Genomic DNA, 19,791 nt, shown 5'->3' on the forward strand with positions numbered 1-19,791 from the left:
GCCTCCTTTCTTTACTGTCACCTCTCACATCCGCTTATTGTAGCTGGGATGCTTGCCTCCTGCGTCTATTGTCATTTCTGGTGACTGTCCTAGAAAAAGGAATAAAAAAATCCTCTAGCGGGGAGTCTCTATTTTAATCAAATTGCGTTGGGGGCAGGACAATTAACTTCCCGCTGGCAGAGAGCTCCGTTTCTGAAGGTTGTGCTCAAGAGGAGCTCCACTGCCGCTGCACCCCAACTCGTCCACCGGAGGCGGAGTTTCACAGCGCCCTTCCTGCTGGAGAGAGGGAGACAGGGTGGCGAAGAGTCTGAGCCGATGAAACAACAGAGAACTGCCCGGGTGGCCTGGTTTTCCTAAGTAACATTTTTTACAGCATTCCAAGGCAAGATCACTTGTCATGTGTGCTACCTGCCCTTTTATATTTCAACCTTGGTATCCGTTTCAGTAAAAACACTTTTGAAGATAGAGGCTTGGACTTCCCTTAGCCCTAACAAGTAAGCCTTCTGCCCTGACCTGTTAGAAACCCTTCAACGCCTTCAGAAAGTCAGGAGTAGAGTAGGGAGTTGATATAACCGCCCGAGGCACAGGATATAGGCTCGTCCTTGAAATGCTGGTGACAGTACAGTCTCCCACGCAGCAAGTGCTGGGTTTGAAAAGCACACAGCACCCTGCCGGTGTTGTGACAGTCCCTGCTGAAAGCTGCAGAGAGCCGAGAGCAAGGGGTCTAAGGAAGGGAGCCGTCAAAACCTAGAAACGCCAATATTTGTGGGTAGCCTCCAGAGCGTGGCTTGTCAGACCCACTGATGCTGCCCTTTCCTTCTCGAGGGGACGGCGAAGGTGAAGCAGGGTGGTTGGGTGAGGGACCCGCTGGACCAGACAGCAATGCTGCAGACTGGGCTAGTGTCCACAGCAGAGGACGATTGAACCGGACTACTGTAGAAGGTCACTGTCAGATTGTCAGAGAGCGGGTGTCCAGTTTGCTTTGCATGGGGAAAAAAAAGCCACCGTCTGTAAAAGGAGACCTCTCCACGTTACACACCAGCAGAGTAGGAATCCGTTGATAGATTTGTAGGAGGCGGGCAATGGCGGTCATTTTGGGGTGCAAAACCCTGAGGAAGCAGCAGTCCCAGCGGAGCGCAGCCCCAAGCTCTGTCCGAGCAGTGAAGGGACGGAGCGAAGAAAGGGGTCGATTTGCGCCCACGCCGTCAGGATTAGACTCTCTTTGGAAGCTGCTGTGGCACTTCTTTCTCAAATGTGTGCGTGGCACAGGCAGGGGGCTGTCCGCGTCCTGACGCCCTGTGTGCAGGCAGGCGGCAGGGTGCCTGGAGTTAGAGATGTGGCTGACGCTCCTGCCCACTCCTGCCCACTCCTGTGTACTCTTGCACACTCTTTCACACTCCTGGGCACTGCGCGGTGATACCTGCCTGTTCTGATGCACTCCGACAGCAGCCTGGAGAGGGTCAGGGCTGCTCGGGTCTTTGTCGTGGGCGGTCATGCTCTCTCTTGCACAGCAGGGTGTTCACAAATCCCTCCTTCCCAGAGCTCTCCCAGTCCTCCGGTGAGCAAGGAATGTGTGCTGCCTTACACCTAATCATTATCACCACCGTCATTATTATTATTGTAATTATCTCATCTTCAGGGTTTTTGGAGGAGTCATTTAAGGCTTTTTAGGGCTGTAAATGCAAAGATGTCATCTCACGTGACACCAAAGCGTTTTGAGGGCTAGTGAGAGCACAGGGATTTGGGGGCACCTGTCCGCCCCGTGAGAATGGGTGGAGCTTTCGATATATAAAAGTACACGGCTCTTTTCCAGATCAGCTGTCTGGTAGGGATGCCAGACCTAAGCAGGACTTTCCCCAGGTTGTGTGAAAGCTTGTTTCTCTTGCAGGCAGCGCCGATGTACTTTGGAGGTAATACTGCCATTGAACTGCGGTTACGGCCACTTTTCCGAGCTTTTTATACTATTTGTGGCACGGCCTGTTACCGGGAATAAATCTGGACAGACAGGGGCTGTGCCGTGTGGTTCCTCCAGTAAAAGCTGCTCGTTTGGAGGCCAGATGGGGCTGGGCCGAGCTGGCATCGCCCAGGTGGTGGCACACAGCTGGGCGGGCGCTGTCAGGGGAGGCCATGTCGGTGGGGGGCAAAAAGATTGGGCAGGGGCAAGCCGGACCAGAGCTCTTCCTCTTCCTCCCTGTGCAGTACAGGAGTCGTCGCTGGCAGCCGAGACACAAAGACACAGTTAGCACATTCCAAACTGGGTGGGTATAGACAACAAATACAGAACAACATGCCCAGAGAAATCCGCACGCGCAGACAGTTACAATAACATATTCGTGGTGCTTTAAGATAAGCAATGTTCCTACGACGTTCTGCAGCTTGTGGATTCTGAAATCAGGGTGACTGCAGAAGCTCCGGGTCAGGGATTTCCCTAGAAACGGTCCTAGTTTCTTTCTTCCTGTGTTTAAACGATGAATCGGATAGCATTTCTGGCGGGAAGGAGAGTTTGGCGTCTCTCTGACATTTCCTTTTGCTGACTAACGATGGTATTTCTCTCCTTCCCCTCTGCTCTCTCTTTCTCTCTCTCGGTTGTTGTTGTCGTCGTCGTTGTTGTTGTGGTGTTGTGTGACACTAACAGTGGGCCGGCAGACTACGGCTCCGGCTACAGTCACTGCCGCTGCCGCCGGCACTGCCGCTGGGCTGGTGGAACAAGGTAGCCACGCACCAGGGGGCGCCCTCTCACCCCCTCACCCTCTCCTCCTCTCCTTTGCTTTCTCTGCTGGCCGCCTTGGCCTCCCTCCGCCCCCCCCACTCCTCCTCCTCCTCCTGCATGGAGCCTGGGCATGCAACAGAGATGCAGCTCTCCCCTGCAGTCACCCGTCATGTTCAGGGCACAGAGCAGATCCCCATTGCAGAGCTGGCTGGGCCACTCCAGGCTGTATTCTCCATCTGGCTGATGGGCTGAAGCTCGACTGGTTGCAAAGTACAAGGTGATAAGAGTGCTGTGACTCTCCAGCTCTGTCCTGAGGGGCTGGAGCTCCTCTGTCCCCAAGTGAGCGATTCCCATGTCCTCTCCATCTCCTGAATTGCCATCACTGGACCCTGCATGCCTGCCTTTCGATCTGTCTTTTTCTGTCTTGCCCCTCTCCGCTCTCTCACTCCCTCTCCCACCCCCCCCGCCTCCCTCCGTCACTTCTCTTCTGTCCATTTTGGTTTGTGTTACGTTCATTCCTTTTTCTTGGCTTTCGTCTTGCTAACATTCCCCTTTTCCCTCACCTTTCCCAACTCCTTCCGTCTGCTCCCGTCTCTCTCAGTCTGCCTGTGGGACCGCCCCCTCTTTCTTGAAGGATGGTATTGCCTGCCCGCTGGCCTGCTGAATGCTGCATGTGACGTGAAGACTGGCCTGGTGCATGAGCTGGGGTCATGGGGGTGGGAATGCATGTGAGACGTCTGTGTACAAGCACTGTATCAAATCTGCATGTAAGGATAGGGGGTTCTGTGTGTAAGTCTAGAGTCTGTATACTAGCATAGAGTGCGTATGAAGAGCGAAGGTGTGCTTAGGGAGAATATGCATCTCTGAAGCTTAAGCTATAGGTGGGAGATTCAGTCTTTTTTCACATTTTATGGTGTTGAGAGTCCTGATGATTTTACAGTGCAAATGCCAGTCTCCATCTCAGACGGACACTGCAGAGAAAAAAATTCACAGTAGTGAACTGTCTGGGCAATCGTGAATGATTTGTGGGAAGCTGCAGAGGTATAGGCAGTTAGCCTGCTGCATCTCATGGGCGAGAGTTCGGTCCATTCCACTGCAGTGTCCCGGACTCTGTTTGGTAACATAGGAGCAGTTAACAAAACCCTTCGCTGGAATGGAGTACAACATGGCAGCAGGTTCAAGCAGCAGGTTCCCCTGAGGTCTCCAGAGTTGTGGGGAGTGCACGGAGAAATAGGGGGTTATATTCAGCAGGTGCCCCAGGCAGTGAGCAAGACAGCAGGTAGCAATGAAAGTAAGGAGCTGCTTACTGAAGAAATCTAAACATGGAGGCCCTGGGTTGTTTTTTTTAATGAGAGCGTCTGGAACATTGCCATGTCACCTGAACCCATGTATCGTGAACACAAACCCCGAACACGGCAGACGACTGCCCCCAAACCCTGACTTTCAGATTGGCTGATCGGCTGACAGGTGGGCAAGGCCCTTGAGAAACGTTGCTCACCTGCGCCCTGGGACACCTGGAGACAGACTGCTGGGACTCTTGGCTGAAGGCCATCCTCTTGTCGTCTTTTCCTCCTCTCACAAAGTTGGCAGCGCTTTTATCACTGTTAATGACAAAAGGTTCCAAGTCAACAAGGCTAAAAAATACCCAAATCAGATGATTAAGTGGACGCCTCTATCTCTGTATGAGTAGCATGGAGTTCCAGGGTAGGTCTCGAAAAGATGCCCTCTGCGTTGTTCTGGGAAATGGTTGCTCAGTTTTACTGGTTGTTGGCAGTTGGCTCAAGTGGGTTTATTTTTAAAAACCTCCATCTTCCAGGGGGTGTTGTCTTTTGGCATCACTAGGCAGTTTGGGCTTTGGAACAGCCCCACCCCCTCTTCTGCCCTGCCCAGTCGGTTTGTGACACTTCTGGAAATCTGTGAAATAGTCCCCTGTGCACGGGCAGACCCCTCTCTTGTGATTTATTCACCTTTCCATTTCCCACTGTAGCTGCAGCACTGACAAAGCTGAATGGTTATGGAAAAGGCGAGATTATTGTTCTTGGGAAGCTGATCAGATGGATAATCGGATGGTGTTTATTTTAACTTTGCTGTGGATATGAACCCCCTACCCTCCCCTTTTCTTTCTGTAGAAACTGTAGAGTATAATGGTCGATTAGTATCATCTCTTTCTCTCTTTATAACCTCTCTTTTTCATTTCCTCTGTCCTCTGCCATCTTGACTCTCCTCTAAATTTGTTGCAAGGTAAGGAGGTCTCGGCTCAGACCTGTGCTACAGAGGAACAGTGCCACCCACTGGCTTGGGTCTGGCCCCTGTTCTGCCACACCCCGGCCCCATGGAGCTATAATCACACTGTAGCACACATTGGGCGGTCCCGGTGAAGCATGCCTTAATGGAGGGAGATCCACATGCTGTCATTCCATGTAGTTTTAAAATATTCCACCTCTTTGCTTTGTTTGTAAATTTCTGAAGATGATAACCCCAATCACCAGCTCTTGAGTGTGAGTCATCCATAAGTAATATATATATATAACTGAAACAGTGGAACTGCTGGCACTGTCTGATAGGTTTCTTCGTAAAACAACATTTGGCATGCTGTAGAATTCATTCTGATGCTCATAATCTTGCTGTGAAGCGTTCAGTGGATTACCACAACAAAACTGAAATGTGAACTCATAATAGCTCAGTCTGGAGAACAAAATTACATATGTTCATGAATGCCTGAGACCTTTAATGGAAAAAAAATTAAATAGGGGCATAACTCCAGTCCTGGAGGACCAGAAGGTTTCTTTTCACCCAGGCTCTTAATTACCTGATTGAGTTTATTATTTGCCTAATTCCATTATTCTAGTGAAGATTTAAAGAGATCTATAAACCCTGCTGAGCAGCAGCCCTTGAGGACCGGAGTTAGGCCCCTCTGATTTAAAGAATGCATCTGCACTTGATTTTCAGTGTGTAAATTACAAACCCAGAAATGTGGACAACAACACTTTGTAATTTTTGGGATGTCTGAAACCTGAATTTCTGGTAGTTAGGCAGTGAGGATTTTTATACTCCGTCAATGTAGAGCTGGGCACATGGCTGTGCATTTCAAGTCACTTGAAAAAAAGCTGTGCATTTCAAGTCATTTAACAAGAGCACATCAGAGCACATAAAGGGCCTTAAACTAGAAGAGCAAACAGGTGTGTGACTAGACCAGGGCTGTCCAGTCCCGGTCCCAGAGTGCCATGTATCTGCAGGTCTGTAAGGTCTCTATAAAGCAGAAGCACCTGAAGAGCCAGGAGCTGGTATTTAATTGGTCCAGTTAAGCCAGTAACCGGCTGGTGTAGCTTGTTAAGAGCTGAGTTGGAATGAAAATCCGCAGATAAACTGGCCCTCAGGACCAGGATCGGACAGCTGGGGTCTAGACCCTCTCACTACTGTGCACAGTGACCAAGGTGGACACCAGAGACGACTTCTCCACATGACCTTTCTTCCTGAGCTCCATTAGACAACTAGGGAGCTGGATGCAACAAGGTCCAACTTGATTTGCTGGGATGCGCAATTTAATCTTAACTGGTCAACAGCAGCAACGTGTCCTCAGTAGGAACCATGCACACATACGCACATGTGTGATGTCTGGGATGGTTCAAACACCAGCCCGTGTCAGAAATAAAGGCTCTGCATTGTTTTTCTGTTTATTCTGCTGATCGATATGGAAAACGCTATCAAATTTTTTTTTTCTCCTCGAAAAGCTTAAAGAAAATTTGAAACAACTAAATGGGAAAAGAATTTTACTGGAGTAAAAAGTTTTATAAACCCTAAGTGTGCATCTACGAAGAAAGGTCTAACTCACTGTAGTTTTTGTCTTTAATTACTTTGTCCACTGGCTGTTTTCAATCGCTTACACTGAGGTTTCTCAGCATTATTGTTTCTTGGTGTCAAGATGTCCGTGTCCTGTGGAGAAATCAGCAGGGCACTGTTGCTGATTAGAAGTGTTGCTCGTGTTTAATTCTGTGCTGCTGTGGGCCCTCAGTCCTGCCCTGTAGTGTTGCCACAAGGCCCAGAGCTCAGTGCTGTGGTCAGTCCTGTCTGTCCAGACTGCAGTGCTCGGTGTCTGTTCTTCCCATTGAGTCTGTGTCTCTCTCCCTCCTGCAGCAGCCAAGAGTTTACTCAACAAGAAGGCGGACGTGAAGGTAAGACCGTCTAACACCTGATCTGATTGCCTCTTTCTCTCTGCCTCTGTGCCTCTTCTCCCTCTCTCTCTGCCCCCCCACCCTGCCCTCCGGCTCTCTGGCTTTGCGTGTGCCTCTGTCACCTCTGTCGATCTCATTTAAGGTCTCGAGTGTTTTGTGTGTGTTTTGTTGCTGGCGCATGTGTGCAAGGGTGTGAGTGCTTGGGGGGGGGGCTCTTATGTGTAGATTTGGCTCTGTCTCTGTGAGCAGTGGCTCATGGATGGGGGTGCACAGGCACACGAGAGTGGGCTTGTGTGTCTGTATGAGTTGGGGAGCGTGTGGGCGAGCACGCCCCAAAGTTGCGTCTGATCTTACAGCTTAGCAGCACACTGGTCCAGGGGCTGCAGACAAGAATCTCAGCGCCTCATCACACCGTTATGAAAGATGTTTGGTATGAAGGCTACCTGAGACTTTGGGAAGGAGGTGTCTGAGGCCTAAACAAGACAGCTCTTGTGTTGCCACAGAGAGAATTCTTGGCTAAAACCCAGAAGGCAGTTTGCCTTTGCTTTCATCCATGTGCCACAGAGGAGTGACTCGAGATAAGAACACATGCTTTCATCCGGCTAGATTTCGGAAGCATTGTGGGGTTAGGGTATGTATCCACTGTGGTGACATGTAGCCAGCGTTTGAACTCAGAAATGGTTTGCTCTGAAGATTTGAAAAGGAAATTCTGCAGCTATACTGCAGTGGTCACATACGGTACCTGACTCCCATGGGACCAGGGTACAGATGGGTTTGTTAAAAGAATGACAGCCCACTGCCGTACATAGTTGTAACCATTCAAAAATGGAAATGAGATTTTATTAGAATGGTGGAATAAAAAGATTGATATAAACATGGAATGAATAAATAAAGTACTGTATGTCCATCTCTTCAAAGTAAACAAAGCATTAAAATGAAAAGTTGGATCTGACAGTGTTCTAGTGTTGCAGTTAAATGCAGTAGCTTCATTAGTATGCAGGAGTGAATAAAACCAGCTTCATTTTGTATTTCTTGAAAGTGCTTTTTTTTTTTTTTGCAGTCATCGTTAACAAAAGACATTTTACATTGGTGTCGCATATTTTAATGCTTGATCGGAGGTCTTCTGCCAACAGGGTAATGGCTTTGCAGTTCTTTAAAACAAGCCAGGGTGTTGAGGAATGTGGTGAAGGGGGGATGTGAAATGCTCACACCACATGTCTCTTTGTCACTGATGGAGACTTGGTACTTTTATGTACCAGGGTGTTTGGGGCTGTAGTGATGGTGACTGTTCTTCTAGCAACTGCAGTGGTGTTCAGATTTTAGGTCCTCTGTTCTTCTAGTGCCATATTGGTGTTCAGGTTTGAGGTCCTCTCTTTTTCTAGTGCTGCAGTGGTGTTCAGGTTTTGAGGTCCTCTCTTCTTCTAGTGCAAGTGTGATGTTCAGGTTTTAAGTCAACCTGTGCAGACAGTGTCCACGATGATAAATTGCTGTATGGGTCAGGGTGAAATTAAAGAATGGGTTTTCTTCAATGTATAGCCATAGATAATATAAAAAGCTATATAAAAGAATTTACAGAGACCTAAAGAAACCATTGGCGTTTGAGAGTCAGATTGGAGCATCCCTGTTCAGGCTAGTTAGGGCCAAGGAAGAGTCGTTTTCTTGTCCACTGGCTCAGAATCAGCTTTCAGCAGGTAGGCCCACACAGGCGTGCATCTCTTTAAGGAAGGGACTGGAAGCGGTTTTCTTACCGGGGTTTGGGGTTAAGGAGGCACCATCTAAGAATGAGATCGTTATTAGAGTTATTTATAAATGATTTATGGGGACGTTGTCTCATTACGTTTGTTAATGCCGTAAGCTGACACTGACAGCACGGTTCATTCCAGAGACAATGCTCGCTCATGTTAAGTGCAACAGGCTGCCTTTCATGGGATGCCTCTGAAGTTCCCCACAGGTCACAAACAATTTAATTTGAGCCTGTAATGCCCCAACTGGAATGGAATGACATGGCCTGGAATAGCTGGTGTTAGCTTACCCCTGTTTCAGGGAACACCTCAGCCCCTGAAGGTCCTCTGTGAGCTGGTGTCGGCTACACCGGCGTCCTCCAGCTGGGCAATACTGCAACCCACAGATTCATTATTGATCATTCTCAACTCTGATATTACTGATTGTTGTGCATAAGCTATTATACTGTTCTTAACCTCAGGAAAGCTGTGCCTGTTTGAAAAACTGTTACGTGTGAGACAAATGTTAGCACAATTCTCCAGTAATATTGGAAATACAGATAAAAGGAAAAAAATCCTGGTTTTGCAAGCTTTTTGTATAGCAATTACCTAGAAAGGACACTGGTTTTTCCATTCTTTTCTACAAAATCCCTTCGGACAAAAACAAAAGCAACCTGGTCAAACCAACTCTTCTGGTCTTTCAACTTTCTGCTGTGAAGGTTACACAGCATCTGTTTTTTTACTGTGAACATAATTCATGTAATTAATTTCGTGATTTAAATGGGAGAATCTGAAATCCGAAAAGGAGCGATGATTCCTGCCCATATTGTCTCGGATTTGGCTGCTGGGGGGCCTTGTGTCTTCTGGTATTTGTTCCAATGTGAATAGTCAAATAATTCAATTATTTCATCAATTAGATGTACTGTATATAGGACTTTTCTGAAATCCTGAACAATTAATTACACAAGACATTCATTCACTTCATTAAAGGTAGTTCCTTGGATATTCTAATTTAATTAGTATATCATGCAGAAGTATTACAGCTGCATTAGTATGTAATGCAGCTAATGAAATGATTAGACCAGCTGTGTGGGTGGAACAGAAACCGGAAGTCACCAGGTCCTCCATGATCCTGGTCTAGAGATGATCTCGGATTAATTTTATCAGGCAGAACTTTAACCCATAGGCAACACCTGTATGATCACCTGTACAGGTGAGCCCAGGACACGTGCCCTTGGGGAGCCTGGCACTACACACCAAGGGTAGCCTTGGGTTTTGCCCGCCTGTGCATTAGGCTGCAACTTTTTCCTTATCACTCCATCCGTCCGCAACAAATCCCTCAGTTCTCCAGTTTCCACTCGCTTTCCTCCATCCCTCTCTCCAGCCCAGGCTCTCCAACAAGACAGCCATGTACATACTGTACCTGCAGCACTGTGGATACAGGTTGTGTGCTTCACCCAGTTCTTTGACAACACGGGGCAACACAAAACCGTACTCCGGTGGCGGTCTCCTGTGTGCTCGGACTGACCTGGGGCTTTTGCGATAATTGCTCTTCAGGGCACGATCAGAGCGTAGGATTAGCTTACTCTTCCTGCACGCCCAGTTGTCAATTCAGCTTGAGCCGCCTTGAGTATTGCCCCGACGCTAGAGGGCAGAGCTCACAGGTAGGGTAAGTGTTTTATCTGTCAATAACAGGCTCGGGAAAGGACTTTTGGAAGCCCTGGATGAGCTAGAATAAGCTGTCACAGCATTGTACATATTATTAGAGGGCCGCTTGAGAAGTGGCTATGCTAAAGAAAGTCTCCCCCATCTCTGGTAGTGTGCGTTTTTGTTTTTGTTTTTTAAAACATTTTGGAAGTCAAAAAAAGTACGTGCGCGAGAATAAGAGGGACAGGTCATGAAACAGTGGGCTCCGCTTCATTTTCCTCTCTCGCGCGCCTGTCTTTTCCCCTCTCTCCGCCACTGTCCCCACACTTCCTGTTCTACTCTCTTTCCATCTGTACCTCTCTTTCTCCCCTTGTTTCTCACTCGCCATCACTCTCCATCTCCGCTCCCCCCCACCGCACACCTCCTCTGTCTGTGCTGTGAGTCAGTTCAGCTGGGAATGTGACTCCTGTTCCAAGAATAGCTGGTGTGTTTGAACCCTGGAAACACTGAGACAGAAATAGCCGCTCCACTTCCACTGCGCCTCGTCCGTCGCCTAGCAACCAGCTCCCCGCGTACCCGTATTCTGGTATTCTAGGGTTTTTTTTTTCCCTCTGCCTAATGCAGCCCCCTGCAGCACTGTGCCTGATTGCACTGGGGCACTGTCCTGGCCTGTCAGAGCTGCGCTGTCTCCTCTGCCATGCACACACACCACACTCGGCCCCTCACGGTCCTTGACCTTTTTTTAAGTTTGCTTTACTGTTGTTATTATTATGATGCAGTCATCATTTCTTTACTCCTGTCTGTTAATCATTCGTCTTGTCTCTGCTGTTTTGATCGTTCTGTTTTTCTAACAGTGCTGGGTGTGATAGTAGAATGATGTCAGATCTGCCAAACACGTGCAAGGGCTCAAACTCTGAGCTCCCTGCAAGTCAGGACGTGGAACAGTAGGGGCTTTTTTGCCGAAGCCCATCTGTCAAAGTACAAAGGAAAATGATGCGGTATAGAAGGATGTCCCCAATGGTGCACAACACCAACTGTCCCCAATAATTCAGGGCACCAAATTACCCTGCTTGTAAGTCTCTAGCAGAGCTGGCTTTCTGGAGTCCCAGCTAGGGCAGGTTAAAGCACGGAGCTTTAAAGGGATAGATCAGCAGCCCCAGACCCTGAGGTGATAATTGATGTCTCTGCTCCAGAGTGGCCAGTACTGAGCGGGCCCTTGCTTGATCAAGCCCATCTCCCGCGGGCGTGAGCCCTGCTCTCTGTAAAACCCACCTGAAGAGATCCCTGCCTTTCAGGTTTCAGTTTGCCCCCCAGACCACTGGATCTCTTGTGCATTTCATTTTTTTTAATGGCCCTGCTTTCTTCTGACGTCCTCGGGGGAGGATCACGGTTTTCTTGTGGCGATCACATGTCAAGATCTCTGTTCATTTGTTCACTCCAGAAACTGGAGCTCAGCTTCGCCTGTGCCTTGGCTGGCACCGGTTCGGGCAGAGAGAACAGCGCCCCCTGGGTGTGCCATTACAAGTGAATTTTCCCTGATCCTGCGCTAAACCTGTCACTCCTATAATGTACAGTATGTGACTCTGCCTTACAATTACCTGTGTAATCCTTCCTATGTGTGTGTGTGTGTTTTTTTTTTGTATTCAGTCATTTTAAAAATGTGATATCCTGAACAGATTTAATTTAGGTGCTATATCCCCATGCAAACCGAAAGCAAAGAATATGTGCAAGCGTAAACAAACTACAATGAAGCAGTCACTTTTTTTTCCCAATTCACAGACATTTATTCATTTGCTCTTTAAGAGATTGGAACAGCTCAGGAAATAGGGTTGGGCAGATGAGAAAGTAAATAATTGGAAATAAAGCAGGAAACTCTTGCTAGACATTCTCCATAATATTCACACTCTCTCATTCTCTTTCCCTCTTCATCCTTCCATCGCCGAGCCAGAAAAGGAAATCAAGCTCTACCGTTCAGTACATGGTGAGGATGTCATTTTTAATCCCAATCTCTCTCCTGAATCTCTCCGCCTCTCTTCCTCGCTTCCCGTCTCACTATCCCTGCCTGCATCGCAGAGTTTAGTTTCCTTTTTGTTGCTTTTGCTTCCTTTTTTTTTTGAGGGGGATCACTTTGTTTGACCTTCCGTGTCCCTCTGTATTTCTTTCTTCATCTTGCGAACTTTCCATCCATTCCGAATCATTTAAGAAAACAGTTCCTGGTGAGTAAGTCAATCTTTTTTGCTGGAGTGGTGCCTCCACCAAGCCATTCGATGGTTTGGTGCCATGGGGCGGCTGAGCTGGGTACAGTTGCTGCTGGTATTACTGACATTTCTCATTGGGATTAAGGTGAAACCTTGGATTAAGTGACGTTAATTTAATTTCCTGCTGTGTACAGTGGGAGTGCAGCGAGACTGTATTTCTCTTGCTATTGAACTGTTTTGTTTTGAGATTTATTTTTTGATGAAGCATTTTCAAGTTATCAGATAAGCTGACTCTAATCTCCTTTGGTATTTTACCAGGTTTTATATGGTATTTGACATTTACGCACGAGCTAGACTAAGCTTCTTATAGGATCAATATACCGTGTGATTGAGCGTTTGAAGTTATTGATGAGATGGGATGTTAATTTTCGTGCACTCAGTGACTGAAATTATAGGTGACCACAGCTGGAAAGGTGTTTCTGTGCTTTGCATTTTTAAAATTAAAGCTGTGGGGGACTTCTTATACTCTTGCTCTGCTGTAAGCATGCTTCCTGTTTGTTGCTGATGTCCGGATGGGTCTTTATGAAGCTGAGAGTCCCAGTGGCAGTGGATTATTTCTCTAAAAAGCAATTGAATTGCAGAGCTGCTGTCCTACTGTGGCTTTCAGCTGAGTGACAGATGTTCTTGTTTAATTTTTTTTCCCTTGCAACCCAAGAGAAGACAGCTTTTTCTTATTTGCAGAGATGGCTTTGTAGCCTCAGAAACCTCAGCAGTGTTCTGAAGTAAACAGGTGAAAGAAGACAAAATATTGGACTTGTGTCTTTTTCCTCTGTCTCGTTAACCATTCAGGGCCTGAATTTTAGTTTTGGTGTAAAGTAAAAGTAAAAGGTGCTCATATATTGTAGAATCAATGCTTTCTTATAGCCAGTAACTCAAAAAGGTTTTCATTTTTATGCAATGGAATATTTACAGGACTTTAATTCCTGTCAGGTCTGTCTGCCCAGCTGATGTAACTATGTAGAATATTCTGATGTTATTAGGTTGTCAAATGATTGTTTTATATAAGGTGTGCTCAGTGATTTATTAGATAGTTAAATATCAGTTTTGTATATTTTTAAAAGATAATGAGTTTTGACATCTGTAAAATAATGATCATCTACAAACAATGAGTCAAGGGTTTAATGAAAAACACATTTTATTGCGGTGTGGTGAAACTAAAAATGCAGTTCATTTTTACATTCACACAAAGAAAAAGTTTTGAGGTTTAATTCCAGTGCCTCACAGTTCACATCAGGCTGTCTGTGAGATGACCTCTGGCCAGTTCCCACCAACATCCTGCAATCTAATGTCTTTTGACACGACTCTGCAGCCCTGCCAGGCCAGAAGCCCAGATTCAGAATTTGTAGAGCTTTTCTACTGGTGAAGACTTTCAAATGCCAACAAGACAGAAAGGGTTCATGAGTCTGTCTTCCTGCAAGGAGCCTTGCAGATCGCAACACTGAGAGGAGCTGCTGCAGAGGAGGGCTGACCAGACCGAAACACAGAGAGGTGGAGGAGAGGGTTTTTAAGGAGAGAAGGGAGATTGAAGGGTTCAGCGCTGCAAAATTATTATTAGTATTATGAGGAGTTTTAGTAATAACTCTTAATAATAAAGTGCCATTCCAAACCCAAGGACTCTGTACATCCTGATAAACAAAAAGTAAAAGAAAAAATGAAACAGGAACGTACAGGATAGAATGGAGGGTTAGTTTTGATTTGAGATTTTTAGCGAGTCGAAGAATTTCTCTCTTGAGGGAGTGTAAACATGAAAGAGATTTGTGAGTTCAGAGATCTGTGATGGAGACATTATTTAAAGCCTTAAAAGCCAGAAAAGCTTGTGTTGAATGTGTAAGGTCACACTTAGTGAGACTTAATAATGGGAAAGAAAGAAGCAGAACAGTAGGAGGGAACCTCGTGGTAAATATGGCAGATGGCTCCAAGTCATGTCAAATGTTCGACGCTAAATGATGAGAAAGCTTTTTTCCAATTTCCTCTAGCCCAGCTCTGTTAAAAATCCACAAGAAAAACCCCACAAAGAACGACAAGAATTTGATTCCTCTTCCCACAGCCTGTATTAAAAGCTGTCGCCGGGGTAATAACCTCTCCTAGCAGTATTCCCAGTAGGACTGCTGGCCTTTTTATTTCTGCAAGGGAAAGTGTATTGTCGGCGATCTTTTCTGCTCTTGAAGGAAGGAGCGAGCGATGGGGGGCCTGGGGGGGGGGGAGGAGAGGAAAGGAGAGGAGGTGAAAGAAAGGAGTGGAGGAAATCGAGGACAGGCAGTCTGCTTGGAAGAATTTTATTTGTTAACCTTTCAGGGTGCGGGGTTGTATTGTATTTCTGCTTAGGATTGTTAATACGTACCTGTGCATACTGATAGGCATCTCACACCCCATTTTTGTGCCTATAAACATGCAGGCTGTATGAAGATCGTGGCAGCTGACTTGTCCGCAGTGTGACGCAGGTGGGCTGGAGGAGAACACTAAGTTCAGGTGGCTTGCCTGACCTTGAGTGAGTGGCAGCCAGATAACTGGAAAAAAATACCTTTGCCCCTGCGTTCAAAAATGGGAACTAAAAACTGGAGCATCTTCGCTCAGGTCGTAGTTTCAACATTCCCAGCTTTCCAAAATAGTCATGGCCTTGAGGTTGTATTTCAACAATATGTGATATATATCCAGGAGGTTTTGCAGTATCCGAGATGGAGAGAATGAGATATGCCTTCAGTAGCCATTATTGAGTCAGACGTCATTGTGAAAGCTGTCAAAAACATCCTTAACCCCAGGGGATAGCTGACAACCATGAGCTTTGCTCTGGCATCAGTGACTGTCCCATTTCCTGCCTTGATATCTTCCTTTTCCTGAAGCATTTAGAGATATTCATGTTTTTTTTTCATTGTTTGTGTTGTCATAACCTTCCTTTTAACCAGCAGGCTGCTAAACTCTTTAAATTGAACGTTTGACTGCATTTTGCCCGCCACCCTCTTAATGCCGATTTTCAAAGTGTTTCGAAAGCAGTCAGTCTTCGTCAGTGGATGGGCAGGCCGCTTCAAGTGAACAAAGTGGGATTCTAGACATCTTCTTGCCAGCATGTCGTCTTTGCGCCGCCCACCAGATCTTACCGCCGGGCTGTGATGTGCGAGTTTATCAGTCGGGTGCAGGTGCACAGTGGTCTCAGTATTCTGACGGTGCCCGCGAGAGCTGCCATGTGCGCTGAGTGTGGCCGTGCCTGGGTGTGACATGTCTCTGGCGTGTGAGTGGCACTTTCTGTCTCTGTTCCTGTGCTGCCCTGTGTTCTCCATGTCGTTTTCTCATGTTGTGGTTGCTCATATCGTGATCCGGTTCTTGATGAGCTGGAACGAAACGACAGCTACTTCTTTGCTCTTCAAGAGCTCTGATCACTGCTTTGGCTTTGTAGAATTGAGAGTTCTTATCTCCTTATGTCTGGACAGCCCAGCACTGCCTTTGTGAACAAACACCTGTGATTGGTTCATTTGTCCCATTGTAGCGAAGGTGATAGGCTGACAGACCTGTAGCGTAAAAGTGCATTAGAACCATTTACCAGGGAATGTGACTCATTGTGACACACGAGCACATGTTATGGACTAATCACTCTTGCCTACTGATAGGAGCTCATCGGATTTCATGATCGGATTCGATATTGAGAATAAACTCGTCATCACGTGACTGGGCTCGCTGTAGTGAATCTACAGTTTCATAGCCTGTGGCTGGCCAGACCTGGTTTGAGGAGCTGTAAGCTGATTTCAAGGTGCACCAGCAAAGTGTCTCTTGTGTTCTCTTAACGTATTTTAACATTGTGTTGTGTTTTCTGCACAGCCGCAGTCAAACAGCACGAAAAACAGCATAGTCACCAGTCCAAAAGGAAACCTCCCTTCTCCTGCTCTGGTATTTAACTCTTTATCTGTCTTTCTCATTCTCGTTCTCTCATCCTCTGTCTGTGTTTTTTGTCTCTGTCTAACTCCATAGACCATTTCCTGTCATTGAATTTGCCACTAGTGCCACAGTGATCTAAAAAGCTATATGCTACTGACAGTCCTCTTTGTCTATGTGCCCTACACAGTATAGCCTGGCCATACACTACAGTAGTGTCTTCACTGCTGTTTCAGTGTGAACATGTTTATCTTTGTTCTAAGCTTGTGTTTTGAATTTTCTCAAGATTCTGGATATAACATGCAGTATGTATTTTGTAAAGTGTATAACATAAGACGTAAAATAGGTTTTGATCACTTTTGCACATGCATAGATGCTGGTATATGCAAATTGTGCAAACCCTAATGTTTACACTGTGTGGCGCATTTAAATTACCATGGTAAATTATACAGTCTATAAAGTTAACTCACCCACATATATTTACATCGTAAACACACACTACATGGGTGTGTAATTTAATTAGCCACCGTCTCTAATGTATAGTTGGGAGATACATCCAATTAAATTCTTATATAATAAATTAAAAAGAAACTGCTTTTTCAAACTAAACACTACCTCTCAGAAGTACTAGCTCCAGTCTTCAGGTGTGCTGTTCTTTCTGTAAGAAGGGAATTGGAATGTACAGTACAGCACCTCCATTCAGGGATGTTAGATTAGATTTGCGCTGAGCTCAAAGTGGCTCTGAAAATGACTTCTGCGCTGCATGCTTGTGTGTCAGTGTTACCAGTCCTGTTTCACATTTTCTTTATGCCAGCACTGCTGCTGCCCTTTCAGGTGAGCATGTAGTGGCTCTCACACAACAGAGATGGCTGCTGTATGACACATGCTTTTCTGAAAGGTTGCAGATAAGTCATAAGCACAGACTTTCTCTTCTGTGCACCAGTGTATGACGAGTACCATCGTGCACCAGTGTATAACAAGTGTCATCGTGCACCAGTGTATCACGGATGCCTCTGTGCACTGGTGTATCACAGGTGCCATAATCCCCTTCGCCATTTCCATCACATTCCCACGAAATAGAAGAACCGCAAGGGTGAGTGAAAGGACTGTTGTGTCCCTCCAGAGTCAATGCAGCCATGAAAGTAATTGTGAAACATCACACTCGTGCGTTCTGTAATCTGAGCCTCTGGGAAGAATGGTTTCCATGGCTGTATTTGTTTGTAATGTGTGGGTGGGGCAGGGGGTGCATGTTTATGAGTGGGCGTGGGTATGATATACGGGAGCTTTAGCTGCAGCCACAGAGCCCAAGAAGGCTGCTCTACACAGCATCTTCATTTAAGCTCATATGACCTTGATTTATGCCAAATTAATTTGATCACAAGTCTCTCTGTGTTGCTGAGCATGTGACAGACTGAATTCCACAACAGTCAGCAGAAACTATGATTTTAAATATCAAGAAACTGTGCTGCATTGACTCACTGAGTTCTTCTCCATACAGTTTTTTCCATTCGGTTCCTCTACACCTGTGTCTCACTTGTCTCACTGTACATTTGTGTTTCACACCTTCTGCAAAGGGTCTCACTTTCCCGACAGGTTCTGATGTCCTTTCTTTCACGCTAATTATTGCTGTTTAATCCTTTTAACCTTCTTTAAAGCGGTGCTTGGTGTCATTAGTTCTGCATTCCCTTGGTCCTGAGCCGATTCTGAATAATTGCTGTGCTGTTGCTGTCTCGGTGAAGTACAGAAGGATAATGGTGCTCGGTTTGCATGCCAAGAGCGATGCACTACGGTTTGCGTGTCTGAGCGCAGTGCTTTACAGAGGCCTCAGCGGCAGGCAGTAGCTTTCATGTCCGAGGTGTGCCAGATATCGGGGTTGGCCCTGGAGCTGGCCAAGACTTTGGAATGTGGGGATTCAGAGGGAAAGGCCATTATCAGGCAGCACACGTTTCACACCAGTGCAACTCTGAGACCTCTGGTTAGGCGCTATAACACAAGTGTGTCTCTCAGACTTTTCAATGGAGCCCTGCTATGGGAAATGAGTACCCCAAGGAGCAGTGCAATGTGCTCACTGTACTTCCTGCATCCCATTATTTAAATGCCTGCTTGACTGTCTGCGTCAGGCCCTGCATGGCACCCAAGGTTAAACACAGGCGTATTTTCCCAGTCTCAAAACTGCTGCTTTCTGACAATCTGACAGGGCTTTGCTCTTGCTGTAAGGACTGGGAGGATAATACCGAATTTCCACTCTTGGTTGTTCTCAGGCTAAGTGGCTCCAGACTCGACCCTCTGCTGCAAGGCAGTAGTAACACAGACTGGGTGAAAATAAGCTCAGCCAGCAAAGGTGTTTTTATAACAGATTAGTTAAAAACTGCCGAAGTGTTAAAATCGAGAGGAATTTCACCCCCGGGAATTGTACAGCCCCCTCTTCTTTCATTTGTTCTATCCGTCATCTTCCTTTATCATGAAACTCCAGGTACTCTGCTGATCCCTAATTACCGGTGTTTGTAGCTGCAGTTGTTGAGGATGATAGTTGTCATGGAGATGATGTCAGTGTAATGAAAGAGACAGAGTGACTGGTTTCTGAGAGGAGATCAGTTTTCCAGGGAGACCTGTTGGCAGCAGGGAAGCAGTGTAATACAGATTATGTTACAGTTTTGTCCAGTGAGAGGGTCCATATCAGATATACAGTGCTCTAAAGGAAATGACTGTGAGGTTGATATGTACATTTCGGTGGGATATCAGCAAAGTGGGAACACATCTTTCTTCTGAAACATATATTCCTGCGTAAAACCATCTGAACCAGTATCCACCCCAAAGAAAGCCTGAAGGATAAGGCGGAAAGAAGCACAAGTGTCCAAAAAAGCATCTAAACGGGTCCAGGCTCCCTGGGATACAGGCAGGAGATGTGCCTGCCTGTGTGGCAGTGGAGTCTCAGTGCAGGCCCCAAACCTGTGGGGAGAACAAGAAGAAAAGGCAAGCGAAGTAAAAACCCTGCTGGAAACTTCAGAGGCCAGCAAGTCGGACTGCCTAGCGGTCCGGAGCGTCGGGCCCGACGGGCAGAGACGGAGGCGCTTGTGTCCACACGCCACGCCCTTTCCGCGTCACAGAAACCAGGCAGGCGGGTGCAACCACGAGGCTGGAACTCTTCGGACACTGAGCCGCGGTTCGGCACCGCCTCCGTGTGCTGCTCATTTCAACCTGGAAACAAGAAAACGGAAGCCAAGCTTTAACGGGCAACGGGCGTCTGCTGTGGAGCCTCATCCAGTCCGGCATCACGGCCTTTCTCCTTTCTCGGCGTCTGAGGGGGTCCCTCCTGTCCCCGCTGCCCGATCCTGTTTGGGCCGCGGGAGCAGATTCCAGAGAGCCCCACGGGGACAGATCCTGACTGGACGCCAAGGTGTAGGGGTGGCCAACCAGGT

The 19,791-nt window shown here is 46.8% G+C and overlaps 1 protein-coding gene across 37 annotated transcripts in view; it reads left to right on the forward strand.

Moving 5' to 3' along the window:
- The window catches only part of LOC102696029 (calcium/calmodulin-dependent protein kinase type II subunit beta), a 75,916-nt gene that overhangs the window by 33,691 nt on the left and 22,434 nt on the right, over positions 1–19,791 (forward strand). For 9 of the 37 annotated variants that reach the window (XM_069181844.1, XM_069181951.1, XM_069181837.1 and 6 more), the window contains exons 13-16: positions 2,636–2,710; positions 6,845–6,882; positions 12,199–12,231; positions 16,319–16,387. In XM_069181844.1, the coding sequence (XP_069037945.1) occupies positions 2,636–2,710; positions 6,845–6,882; positions 12,199–12,231; positions 16,319–16,387 (215 nt within the window). The remainder of the gene's footprint in view (positions 1–2,635; positions 2,711–6,844; positions 6,883–12,198; positions 12,232–16,318; positions 16,388–19,791) is intronic. The other 28 variants (XM_069181887.1, XM_069181886.1, XM_069181927.1 and 25 more) reach the window with 10 other exon arrangements.

The sequence above is a fragment of the Lepisosteus oculatus genome, chromosome 2, assembly GCF_040954835.1.
Source record: "Lepisosteus oculatus isolate fLepOcu1 chromosome 2, fLepOcu1.hap2, whole genome shotgun sequence".
NCBI lineage: Eukaryota > Metazoa > Chordata > Actinopteri > Semionotiformes > Lepisosteidae > Lepisosteus > Lepisosteus oculatus.